The sequence below is a fragment of the Squalius cephalus genome (assembly GCF_949319135.1).
Source record: "Squalius cephalus genome assembly, chromosome: 24".
Classification (NCBI taxonomy): Eukaryota; Metazoa; Chordata; class Actinopteri; order Cypriniformes; family Leuciscidae; genus Squalius; species Squalius cephalus.
In genome coordinates, this window is record NC_137145.1 from 5843095 (window position 1) to 5856876 (window position 13782).

Below are 13782 nucleotides of genomic sequence, written 5' to 3' on the forward strand. Positions count from 1 at the left end.
AGTTTCATTCAGGCCAGTGTCTTATGGGACATGTGTGGACTTGTGGTTTCGATGAAAACTCTTCAGCATTAGATTTGAGCTTGTGAAAGCAGTTTTGCTGGTTATGAGATGTTCTTACAGCTTTTTTGCTTTTGCTAAGTGAATTTGTATGCCGTTTGTGGTTCTTTACTTGTACTGTGAATACTTTAGGATTTAAAAAAATAAATGTTGTATATGTTTCTGCAGGGGCGTGTCCAGGATTTTATACTTGGGATGGCAGGGGAAATAAGGGGAAATGATCAAACATACCTGACAACATGTTCCTAATTAAAAATTACTGGACAGATGTTTGATTCCTCTACAACAGGCGTCTTGCTAGCATTTGGCCAAAATGTGTAAGCTAGCCTATTAAAGTGTAATGAGCGAGCTAGCTAATGTATTGAAAAAACACGTGATTGACTGAACCTGCTTCTGTGCATCAAAAGGGTACAATATTGAACTATTAAAAAGTTAGAAAAATGGGGGAGGGGTGAAGATTATGAACACTACCCCAATAAATATTATTTAGTTTGTGCTGACATTTTATTGAGGTGACATTAATAGATGTCACAACTAAATTGTCAACCATTAATAAATAAAATTAAATAAAAACTTGTAGCATTTAAATTTGTTCACATATTGTGTTGATTTGGCTATTTTTCCACAGGAATGCAAGTTTTGTCTCCTGAAATCACTGTGAATAACAATTTATTTTTGATATAGTCACACCTGCCAGAAAACTGAACTCACATAAAAGGTTTTTTTTTGGTATTTGTGGAGATTTTCACTTACTCATCTCTGAGGGCCCGGTCATATGGAAAGCAAGAGCTCTTTTAGTTGAAACTAATAATATCATATTGGCGAAACAGATTTGGCAAACGCTCCAGTGCGTATATGTGTTTGTGTCAAAGGTTTCTATTTACGTGTTTTTGCAGCATTGAACAATGTAGCCTATCACAGACATGTCTTTTGATGGCCAATCGGAGTGTTAAAGTTGCTCAAAACTCCAGATTTGTTTTGTTCTACAATCTCGTGAATCCTCTCAAAGTGCAGACACCATGTAAATAAGAGATTCATTGTGAAGTTTAGATTATAATATGATTAATACTTCAATCATATTTACTTTATATGATTACTTTGTTGTTTACTCATTCCTGCAGGTTCCGTGCTTATATAATGCATGAAATTCTCGCAAAAACATATTCACTATAGCATTTAGGTTGAATAAACAAATGAATCCACACAGATTATTATCATTTAAAAACTTTCTCAGATGTAATTTAACAAACAGCGTAAGTGAATCAGCACGCTCTCTCTCTCTCGAAATGCACAAACGACTTCACATCTTCACGTCCATCGCGATTTCAAAGCATTCAGCACGCGCGCGCTCTGAGAAACTGTTTTCTGAGCACTCGCACTCATAAAACCACCTCACAAACAGCTCACGAAGACCAAATTAAGTTCTTTGCATGGCTAAAAGTGCTTAAATGGTAAAATACACGCAAATGTATGTACAAATTGTCGAGTATTCACATAAATACAGTCTGTTATGAACAGAAAACGCATGTGTAACAGTATAATGGATCAGTGCATTCGGTCTTAAAGTGACAGCAGCCTAATACGTGTCTGTGTCATTAAAGGTCCCGTTCTTCGTGATCTCATGTTTCAAACTTTAGTTAGTGTGTAATGTTGTTGTTAGAGTATAAATAATATCTGTAAAATTATAAAGCTCAAAGTTCAATGCCAAGCGAGATAGGCCTATTTTATTTAACAGAAGTCGCCTACATCGAACGGCCGGTTTGGACTACATCCCTCTACTTCCTTCTTTAATGACGTCACTTGAACCGTTTTTTGACTAACCTCCGCCCACAGGAATACACAAAAAAAGGGGGCGTGGTCTTGTTGCGCTCCCACGGAGAAGAGGAAGATGTTCTCCAGGTCTGATTCCAGCTCAAATTGATAGGGTAATATTAAAGACATGTTTACAATAACACTGAGCGCATGCATCTCCACGTTATGGTAAGAGGCGTGACCTTTCCGGGCAACGTGCGCTAAGCTGCTGTCGAATCACAACACAGGAACCGCTGGCACAATCAGAACTCGTTACGTATTTCTGAAGGAGGGACTTCATAGAATAAGGAAGTCATCAGCCCGTTCTTAGGACAGTGAAAACTGCGGTATACAGATAAGTAAATTGTGTGAAAAATACTGTTTTTTTTACACGCGAAACATGATATATTGCACACTGAAAACACAATCAAAGCTTCAAAAACACACGAAAAACGAGACCTTTAATGCAAATGAGAAAAGCACTTTCTGCTCTTGACTGAATAACTTTTGTAACTTTAATTTGTATTTATTTTATTTTAAAATGAAGACTATTCAGTGTTATTTTATTAATATTACTTTATTCTTTAAATTGATACTTTATTCAATTTCTGTAGTACATGAATCCTACTCTTTATGCCTACCTGAACTTAAAGCACGGTTTATTTCTTCTGTGTGTTTATTCTATTGTATTTATTTGTGTTGCTGCTTGGTTCTTATTTTATTACTAAGTGTTGACTTGTCTTTTTTGTAAATTCAGTTCAAAGTTTGATATCAGGCTGCTCTGTAAGCTATTGTGTATTTTTTTATTTGTCTAAAAAATTCCCCTCCCACAATTAATTCCCCGCTTAAATTAAAAAATCCCCCCAATTCCCCCTCATTTTCCTTCAGTGATACACTTTTATTATGAGCTGACGGGGATGTTTACTAAGTTGACACCTCTCCATAAACCAAAACCTTAAATTGTTTGTGCATTGCATCAATTTGCGAGGCGTGACACACTGGTCAACTTTAGGGTGGCAAAACTCATTTTTAGGGTGGCATCTGCCGCCCCTGCGTTTATGTGCATTTCTGTTGTTGTCTTTAAAAATTTTAACTCACTTTTATATACAGGGACAGTGTAGAATAGATAGACAGAAAATCATGGGGAGAGAAGAAAGTAAAGAAGGAATGAATGGGAACATGAACGCATAGACTCAAACCCACATCTAGTTATGCTAAGATTTAATTTTTAGATTTATTAGATTAAGATTTATTTAATTCAATTCTTTATTTTTACTTTTAATTTTAAAAATACTGTTTCTCCCCATTTAATTTTTTTTTTTTTTTTTACTTTTTTAAAATCCTTGTACAGTAATGAAAAAGTTCTTTAAAATGAATTGGTCAAAAGTGTGGCAACCTTGGATATGATCATTGTGTAATGAATGAACGCGATAATATGTGTTATTTTTTATGAATGGTCAGTCATTTTTATGTATTAGCTGAGTGTGGGAATTGAAAGATAAAATCCCTATGGAATCTTGACTCAAGTGTGATTTTACGGCATTTTCATTGTGAATGTGATGTCATATCAAGTGACAAAATAAGCTTTTGACATAATGTTTTATTTGATATGAAGTGCAGAATCAGTCATTTCTGCTTTAACACTTAAACTGTTTGAATTTGACAACCGCTAGACTGTACAGTGACGGCTTTGAAAAGATCACAGTACCTTTTATCTCTCCTTTTGAAAGAAAAGTGGACAAGTGGTTAACTGTCAAGAGGATGGTTTGTGTGATATGAGGGAGAAAAAAAAGGAAAAACTCAAAGCTGATGTTCCAATGGCTTGGAAAGCTTGCATAGCACAAGAATTAATCTGCTCCATTTTTGATTGAAGTTAGGCTATGTTTTTAGTTTGGTGATCACCATAACCATAACCTTCCCAGTGAACACATTTAGTCCTGAAATATCCCACGTGAAAGCTTCTATCTGCGCAAGCTCAATTTCACATTTGCATTTTCATTGCTGCAACAGGCACTATAGCTAAGCTAGCATTAGCATAAAATGTCTTCTATGGTTTGTTTTCTCTTCCATGTCAAGTACTATGATGACAAAGCAACATTTAGGATAAGATAATAATGCTGGGCCAGTTAAAGTTAGTTTAACTGTTGACGTTCATAGCCAGCTACTTGAATCCAGCCTTATGGCACAGACATTTGAAGAACACAATTTAAAACATCATTTATTGACAAAAAGTTATTTGCATATTTTAGAACTGAGGCAAAGGGGGGAACTAGTACTACTGTTAATCGGCCAAACCTGATTGGCCAGTTTAAAAAAAGGGCCAAATATTGGTAGATTAATTGGACTAGCCAATATTTGTCGGTGTAGGCTAACTAGTACTGTGGTTTGTTACTGTCACAAAACGCATGTTTAGTTTGTACAACGGTGCTGTGCTTGTGTCTCTCTGGCCAGGTGTTTGTGACAGTGTACTTGTAGAGTGTTTTGAATTGCATCTTTATATATACTCGGGCTGCATGATTTGTGGCAACAACAAACAAATCGAATTGTGATAAAAATACATGCTATTTAGAATGCAATTAAAAAATAAAAAAAGCTGCACAATTGCACAATTTGGCCTAAACAAATTTTCATTATATATCAATATGACTAGTAATTATTATTAATATTAGTATTATTATTACTACTACTAATAAATAAAGATATATTAAACAAAATAAGAAATATTTCTATTTTCACTGTAAAGTATTTAAGAATAATATAATAATACAACCCCAATTCCAGAAAAGTTGGGACATTGTGTAAAACTTGTAAAATCAAGAATCTGATTTGTTAATTCTCTTGAACCTTTATTTTTCTGACAAAGAAAAAAAAATCTAAACACATTTAGATTTTGATTGCTGCAATACACTCCAAAAACATTTGGACAGAGGCCAAATAAAAGTGAAAAGATTACAGAATATCCAAGTTAAGCTGTTTTGAAACAGTCCACAATTAGCAGATTAACTGGTCGTGTTGGGGTAGAAAAGGTGCATCCACCAAAGATGAGTCATGGCTCACCATTTTGTGCCAAATTTCATCAGAGAAATTTCATTTCTAAATTCTCAATGCAAGATTGCAAAGTATTTAGGGTTTTCACCATCCACCTTACATAATATTGTGAAAAGATTCAGGGAATCCAGTGAAATCTCAGTCTGTTGTCAGGTCGGCAGACCTCTGTTGAATGTGCATGACCTTCAAGCCCTCGGATGGCACTGCATGAGAAACCGTCGTGCTACTCTGTAAATATAGGCACACGGGCTCGGGAGTTCTTTAGAAAACCTTTGTCAATTAACGCAGTCTGTCGTTGCATCAAAACATGCAACTTGAGTCTCTGTTATGCAAAGAGAAAGCTGCAAAGAGAAAGCTATACATTAATTCTATGCGCAATGCCACCGAGTTATCTGGGCCCGAACTCATCTCAGATGATAGGGTGGCCATACGTCCGGATTTTAAGCCCCCTGTCCGGCATCCGACGCAGCCTCAAGCTGGACACTCATTTGTCCTCCTTTCTGGAGTTGCTCTGAATCAGCCTAAATAAACCCGCACTAGAATCTTTATTGGGACGCAGCAGCATAGCATCTAATGCCGTAAGATCTCTGATCAAACAAATGATTGGCTGAAAGCGGTGTCAAATAAATATCTGATATATCATTGGTTAAAAATGTAAACAAGTCCACGTGCTGGCTACATCATATCATACCGTTAACATGCCGAAACGTCAGACCTCATTTGATCCGGAATGGACAAAAGAGCACGAATTTGTCCAAGATGACCCTAGAGGAGCTGATTGAGCTGCTGCAGAGGGTGAACTTCTTTAAGAACTGAAATATGTATTTATTTATTTTTCGCATTCATTATTTGTTTATGTATTTCTGTTATTTCCAGAAGTCCAGAAATGTTATGTTTTCAGGCACTGTGCACTTTGCAAGACAGGTTCATCTCAGTGGTCAGTTTTTGAAACAGACATCACAATGTGAACACCACTGTGAACAAACACTTTTTTGCCTCTTTTGTTACACATAGGTCTACATCAAGATATATCGTAGATCAAATTGTCTGGCAATGAATAGAGTAGGCTATTTCAGTCCTATGCTATTATCATAGACTGTAAAAAAAGATGGACGACGCTGACATCTTGGAACTTGAGTCTGCGCAGTAGCGATCTCGGGACCAGACCTGCGCAGTAGTGAGCAGGAAGTAAAGCCGCGAAATCAACGCTCCGCCCTCACTCTCGCAGAATGCACTCTCCCTGAGTCCACTTTTTTAAAAATTGATTGCAGTACGACAAGAGGCTTGTTAAAATAAAGTAAATACAATCTCCTCAGTCCTCCGAAGATCCCGAAAAAAAATGTTTATTGGTGCTTCAGTGACTACTTCGCTCAGAGAACCTGTCAATCACAGCTGTCAATCATGACGTTACACCACCGTTTTTATACGTAACTATCACGGATCTAGTCACGTATCACGTAACTAACTAAAAAGCAACTTATTTTTGAAACAGACACTTGAACTTACAGCAAATGAAAGAAACCACCTTTGGAAAAAAGATATTTGAAGTGTAATTTAATTGTTTTGTTGGTCTCACGTCCCGTTGAATAACACGGGGAGGCGGGGCTTATGACCTATACTAGGACCAGTCACCGGGGGGCGATCGAGACGTTTTGGCTTCACTTTTCTGGGCTTGTGCGGCACGCTTGGCTATTATTCTTGCCTCACTAAATGCTGCAAAGTGTCCTCCTTTTTGGTGTTATGGAAATGGCCACCCTATCCAAAACGCAGTGGAAATTTGTGCTGTGGTCAGATGAATCCACGTTTCAGCATGTTTTTGGGAAAAATAGACATTGAGTTTTCAGTCCCAAAGACGAAAGGGACCATCAGCGACAGGTGCAAAAGCAAACATCTGTCATGGTATGGAGGTGCATCAGTGAAAACAGTATGGGTGACTTGTATATGTGAAGGTACCATTGATGTGGAGGCGTATATTGCGCTTGCACAGGGATACTGCCATCAAGATGACATCTTTCCTGGGAACCAAGACAATGCCAGGCCTCATTCTGCATGTGCTTCAACTGAGTGGTTTCGTAGAAACTCGACACCATAGAAGGGATGTGCTTGACTGGTCTCCCTGCTGTAGAGATCTGTCTCCTTTTGAAAATGTATGATCCATCATGAAAAGGAGAATCGGGACAGTGACGACCACAGACTGTTGAACAGTTGTCTTGTATCAGGCGAGATTGGCCAAAAATTCCACTAGAAACTGAAACAATTAGCATCCTCAATTCCCAAATGATTAAAAAGCGTAATTAAAAGGAAAGATGATGTGACACAGTGGTAAACATGCCTCTTTCCCAACTTTTTTGGAGTGTGTTGCAGCCATCTCGATAAATTTCAGTGCATCCCTATTTATTTTGATTAATGTCGCAGCCTCAGAAACGTTATGCTGTGCAGAATCTGTCTTTGCAGTCTTTAAAGCTCTGAGATCTGGAAACTACAGGTGTGTTTCAGAATGCAGTTTGTGGTTTCACAGTTTGTCTGCTGTGCGTATCTAGCTGGGTATGTTAGTTTTTTGTGTATCTGTCTTTGGTTTTGCGTCTCTCTCTCTCTCTCTCTGCTGATCCTCAAGAGAGCAGACCTCTCTAATATCTTCACACATTAATATGCAAACGGTGTGGTCCACGCAGCGGCACAAGGTTAAGCATGCGTGACGAGAGGAGAGAGAAAGCGCCCTAGATACTGTTGGGGAACTTTGTTTCTCTCCTCCCTGTCACTGCGTGTTGGGAGTGTTCATTATGGGAGACTGTTGCATGGTGAAGGTACTCGCCTGTGACATGTTATCTTTTCATCGTGGAGACTATTGAACTGACCTGCTGTCACATGAGTGTGTGAAGGGTTGTTGTCGTTTTTTTGCATCGGTTAAGCCTGAGTGTCCTTCGCACGGGGGATGTGCGCGACTGCATATCAACTACTTTCCTGAATAAATAATCAGCCTTAAGAAAGCGCTATAATTTAGACTGGTTTGGGGTTCACCATACGTAAAACGTAATGTAGTTTTGGATTTATGCCCGTCTTGGAGTTTTCTGTAAAATTATAATACCTGTTAAATTTCCTGCTATTATTACAAATTTTCTTTGAAAATAAAAGTTCATTTTAACAGGAAAACATGTAAATTGATGTATTTATATAGTAAAATAATTAATAATATGATTTAAATATAATTAATATATATTAAAATGATCTAATATGTTATAATATTTAAATAAACATTAAATAATGCATTATATACTGTGGTGACCAAAAGTGATTTCCGGCCTTGGAAACTTGACATCTTCACCCTTTATCCAAATGTAATTAAAAAAGTTATTATTATTCTTTTATTATATATTTAAAAACAAAACAAATTGTAAGCATATTGCGTTGTGCTTGGAGTCAATTGTTTTATTTGTGATAACACAATGAAACATGGCAAAATTGTGCGGACAACATTTTTGGCCAGGCTGTCATATAAGAAATTATGAACACATTCAAAAACAAGAGAGAACCAATGAAATATTAATAACTGATTATGTTGTAGACAATGTATGTTTTTTTCTGCCTTGAAAAAAAAATGATTCGTTGAATTTAATCAATTTTTTTATCGTAAGTGGTTGCACACAATTGATTTTGAACTTAGTTCAACTTAATGCATTTGTTTAAATGTAGCTAAAATCAATTGTGTGCAACCACTTACAATAAAAAAATTGATTAAATTCAACGAATCATTTTTTTCAGTGTGTGTATATAATATTCTTCTCATATTTTGATAGTTTAATCGAACATTTAGGGTCATTAAAAACAAATATATCCTCCAGACATCACTTTTGGCCACTATTGTATGTCAAATGCAAAAATGTAAATGTTAAAGTTATTTTTAGACATTGTGTAGGAAATCTTGGCAGGGCAAGTAGAAGAACGCAGAACTATGCAATATTTAAACGTGACCAATGTAGTCTGATTCATAAACAAATGACTCTTATGAGCCAGTTCTTTTGAATAAATCACAAAACAACTTCATAACCAGTGTAGTTTGGTTCACAAACAATGAACTCTTCTGAGCCTGTAGTTTTTTAAGTGAATCAAAAATATGCCATGCATCCAGCGTGTAGTCTGATTCATGAACAAATTATTCATATGTACCGGTTCCTAGTGCTTTTAGTGAAGCTAAACCATATGTTACAACCTGTGTAGTCCAGTTCATGAACAAATGGCTCTTGTGAGCTGATCCTTTTAAGAATCTTTTTTTAAAAAAAACCTCTCAAACTTGTCTATTAAATAGCAATTAAATTAAATTGAATCTGAATCAATTCAGAAATTGTGATACCCATTTTTGAGACCCATCCTTATTTGTCAATGTTTTACATTGCTTCTTGAAATTGTTAGTTATGTTTTATGAAGCTGCTATACTCAAGTGGCCAATCTGAAGTGTCCCATGAGCCCTAATTTATTCTGTAAAAACCCAAACCATGAGTGTAAAAGCTGTCTGTGAGTGACCTCTCCTCGCACCGTACTTTATGAAAGGTCACTTCTCTGCAGTAATACAAGACTTTTGCTTATCATCAAATGACATGACATGGGTCATGGCATTGTCAAGTCTTACTTCCTGGATAAAGCTCAAAGCATCTTAAGTTGGGGCTGTCTTTCTTTCCACTATAAAACAGGATGTTTAAAACTTCTGCTCTTCCTGTCTTTTTAAAAAAAAAAGAAATCATTAGGACGTTTCCTTTTATCTCATCAAGAAAAGTTATTGTTTTGACCTTCTGAAACACACACATGATTGAGGAAACTGCCTCTTGGTTTGTGAATCAATCTTGATGGTTTTCACTAGCCCTTTCATCGTAAGAAAACATCAGTGTTTTTTAAGTCATTTTGTCGGAGGGTGCGCTATGTCCATCTGATCAACTTCCTGTTATGTTTATGAATTGTAACTTTCAGATCAGGCCAGATGGCAAGGCCTGAGTGCATTATGCTTAATAAAAGGTTAAGCATCAGGAATGTCTGCACATGAGACACTTGAGGGCTTGTAGGGGTCATGGAAGGTCACGTAATGTGTTGTCTACAGGCACAGTTATGTTTTGCCATAATTTTCCAGCAATTCTTTTTATTTTTATATGGTTATTTTTTATGGTTGTCTTGGAGTACCTGTAAAATGTCTTGTTATTATTGTAGATTTAGTTTGAAAAGAAAACTTTGATATTTGATATTTAAACAAAAATCGAGTAGTGTACATAATATATATATATATAATGTACACTACTCGATTTTTGTTTGTTTGTTTTTGAAAGAAGCTCACCTAGTCTAAAACTCACCAAGGCTTATTTATTTAATCAAAAATACAGTAAAATAGTAATATTGTGAAATAGTATTAAGGTTTTCTATTTGAAAATCTTTTAAAATATTTGTTTTTCCTGTAAAGCTGAATTTTCAGCATCATTATTGTCACATGATCCTTCAGAAATCATTCTAATATGCTGATTTGCTGCTCTAGAAACATTTATTATTATTATCAATGTTGAAAACAGTTGCGTTGCTTAATGTTTTGGAAATTGTGATACATTTTCAAGGATTCTTTGAATAGAAAGTTAAAAGGAACATCATTTAATTGAAATATAAATCTTTTATAACATTATAAACATATTTACTGTCAATTTAACACATTCTTGCTAAAAAAAACTCTTAACATTTCTTTAATAAAAAATCTTAGTTTAGAACAGTACTGTATGTATTTATAAATGTACATTTATATAGTAGAATAATAACTAATAATTTAAAACAAATATTAATGCATGTAACAATTATACATATTCTAATTAGAAAATCTAAATTTAAAAATATACATTTATTTGAAAAAATTGTGTTGGAAATGTTGGTAGAGCAAGTAGAATTCTGAAAAAGAAAAAAAATCCTTATCATTGTGCTAAACTTTTCTTAGGCGAACATTTTGAAGGCAGATTTCATTGTCAACTCGATTTGTTGCGTCAGCCTTAATGTGAATGATATTTCACTCTGCTGTTTATCAGTGCTTCACTTTATGAATGGATTTGCTAGTTTTTAAATCAGCGCTCACTGCAGTGCATATGTTAGGAACTTTACGTGCAAATGCTTTGACTAGCCGTACTAGCATCTCTCCAGGTTGTTGGATGTCAAGTCATAATGAAGTACCACTTGAATATAAAGAATGCCACTTTGAAGCAGCAGATACATATGCTCCTGCTTTCAAAAGCATCCTGTTGGATGTGGTTGCGGCAGACACTTTTCCTGGATCCAGCCTCAGGGGACATGCTGATGAAACTGTTTGTTTTTCCCTGTATGTCAACGGCATCCTCAGAACGTTCTGTCTCTTCTCTGCTCCTCTCTGCCCAGTCACCCAGGCGAGAGGCCCTCGAAGATCCACGTCAGCGGGCTTCAGGCAGAGATGGCTCCTTGCCCCGCTCCCTTGGGGAGACAGCAGAGTCTGGCTGCAGAAGATAATGGCAGGCAAGGAACATTTTCAGGGAAGGCAGTTGCAAATTGGCATAAGCTTTGCCTCCTCTGCGCAGGTGTGACTCAGCCGAATTCTTCCAGACGTCTCTCGCTCCCTAAACGCTGTGTTGCCTTAAGCCCTGATCTCCCAGCAGTCTCACAACTTATTTTGGTGCTGGTGTGATTAACTTGTTTAAAATTTAACCGAACGGGGACACTATTGCCAAGCAACTGCGGTTTATTTCCTTATATCCGTCTCTTGGGCACGGTCTATTATCTGTGTTCATGACGAAGCTTGACAGGCAATACCTGTAATCTGGGCTCTCAGACAGATCTGGTTTGATCGGCTGGATCTGAACACACTTCCCTGTTGTCTTCGAATGGATGGCAAACTTGTATACAATGTAAACTGCTAACTAGTGGTGGTCCATACGCGAATGAATCTTTTAAAGGAATGATTCAATCTTGTTTACTTCAATGAACTGACTCGTATTTTTCATTTACTGTCTCTCCCTTTTGCAGTGTGTGAACGCTTCGAATAGCATTCCAGGACTCCAGACTGCAACCAAATGGTCGCATTTTGTGACCTTTTTTCCACTGTTGGAAAAAACAGTTCGCACTGGTGCCACCACCACGTTGCCCAACTGAAAATACCTGCCTTTTATGTTACGTATGAGAAACAGCAAACGAAACAAAAGTGAAGCAAAACCACACGACTGGTTTGAGCCGCAAACTCAGAACAGGTTTACTCACGGGCCGATCTTGATCACGTGACACCATTACTACACAGCGCTCGGAGATCCAGTGAGAAAAGTTTGAATTCACTACATTATTAATAATTTCGCTGCGAGATCTAGTGGGAAGTAGGGATGTCCCGATCCGATCCACGTCATCGGTATCGTGCCGATACTGGCCCAGAACGCTAGATCGGAGATCGGAGGGGAGAAAAAAATATGATCCGATACCTATCCAACACAAACCATGGGAAAATCTAGCTTAAACCATCGCCTAAATGCTTGAATATTAGTGTGGCGAGCAGGACGAGGCCGAGGGCCGTGAGAGAGCGGCACGAGGCTGGTGGCGTGATTACTGATGAGCGACACCTGCGCGACGCACCGGTCTCGTATCTCTCACGGAGGAGCGGAAGCATAAAGGAGGAGCGACGAGCGAGAGAGGACAGGCCTGGAGTAATGTTGTGGTTTTTTATGTTTTATTAAGTGAAAGCAGTCGTCCGTGAGGGGCTGCTGTCTTTTACTTTCGTTTTGTTGTTGATTTATTTTATGTCATTAAAGTCTTTAAATGTTCGCCGGTTCCCGCCTCCTTCTTCCTTCCCGGGTTTCTGCACCAGTGTAATGCATTTCGCTGGAAGAAGGAGGCGGGAACCAGCGAAAATTTAAAGACTTTAATGACATAAAATAAATAGAGAGAGAGAGAGAGAGAGAGAGAGAGAGAGAGAGAGAGAGAGAGAGAGAGAGAGAGAGTAACAAATCCCTCATACCTCTGTATGGAATTTGGTGTGTGTGTGTGTGTGTGTGTGTGTGAGAGAGAGAGAGAGAGAGAGAGAGAGAGAGAGAGAGAGTACCTGTATTTGTATTTATTTAATTATTTTTTGTAGTGTTTTAATAAAGGGTGGCAGTCTTTCATAATCAACTGTTGTTGTGGACTATATACTGGAGAAGTATTTGTTCTCCATTTGAGTGAGATGTTTTTAGGTGGCTAATTGAGCAAAGTGCTTCCATATATTTTATTATTATTATTACTATTAGTTCAAGAAAAAAATAAAAATATCGGATTGATATCGGTATCGGCAAATAGACAAAGCTGCGGCATCGTTATTGGTATCGGAAGTGAAAAAGTGGTATCGGGACATCCCTAGTGGGAAGCATCCAAATTTGGCACAGAATTCTCTTTTACCATAGATATCATATCAAACAGCGCTGATGTGGAAACCAAGAGAAACATTGGGCCATGAACAAACAAGTTATAGAAGGCTTTTCAGTTTACAAATCACCAACATTCACCATGGATTTAATGTAGCAATGCTAACTGTATCCATGGTGTTGTGAAAGAAATAGTCAAGTGTCAAGAGTAAAATTCAAGCACTTTTCAAGGGATTTCAAGTGCTTCACACTTTTTCCAGCACTTCAAAGCTCTAAATATTATCCAATTTTAAAGGTGCAATAGGTGAACTGGGAAATGCTAACTTTAGTCTGCTAGCATTGAAAGCATGCGATCCCACCCACCCTGCAAAACACATGAACGCGCACAGACCAGAAGCGAGACGATCAGAGACAGTGTCATTAGATTATATCATGTGTCGTTCACTGGTGAGAAAACTTTACAGTACAGTGAGGGGAGAAGGCTGAGGCTGAGACTAAGTCAGCGGTACATAGAACTGTA

General features: G+C 37.4%; 1 protein-coding gene across 4 annotated transcripts in view; it reads left to right on the forward strand.

Annotated features, from left to right (window-relative positions):
- The window catches only part of ssbp2b (single stranded DNA binding protein 2b), a 75001-nt gene that overhangs the window by 2127 nt on the left and 59092 nt on the right, over window positions 1-13782 (forward strand). For 3 of the 4 annotated variants that reach the window (XM_079862012.1, XM_079862015.1, XM_079862013.1), the window contains exon 2: window positions 11284-11397. The exons of the other annotated variant lie outside the window; for it this stretch is intronic. In XM_079862012.1, the coding sequence (XP_079718138.1) occupies window positions 11284-11397 (114 nt within the window). The remainder of the gene's footprint in view (window positions 1-11283; window positions 11398-13782) is intronic. 4 annotated transcript variants of the gene reach the window in all.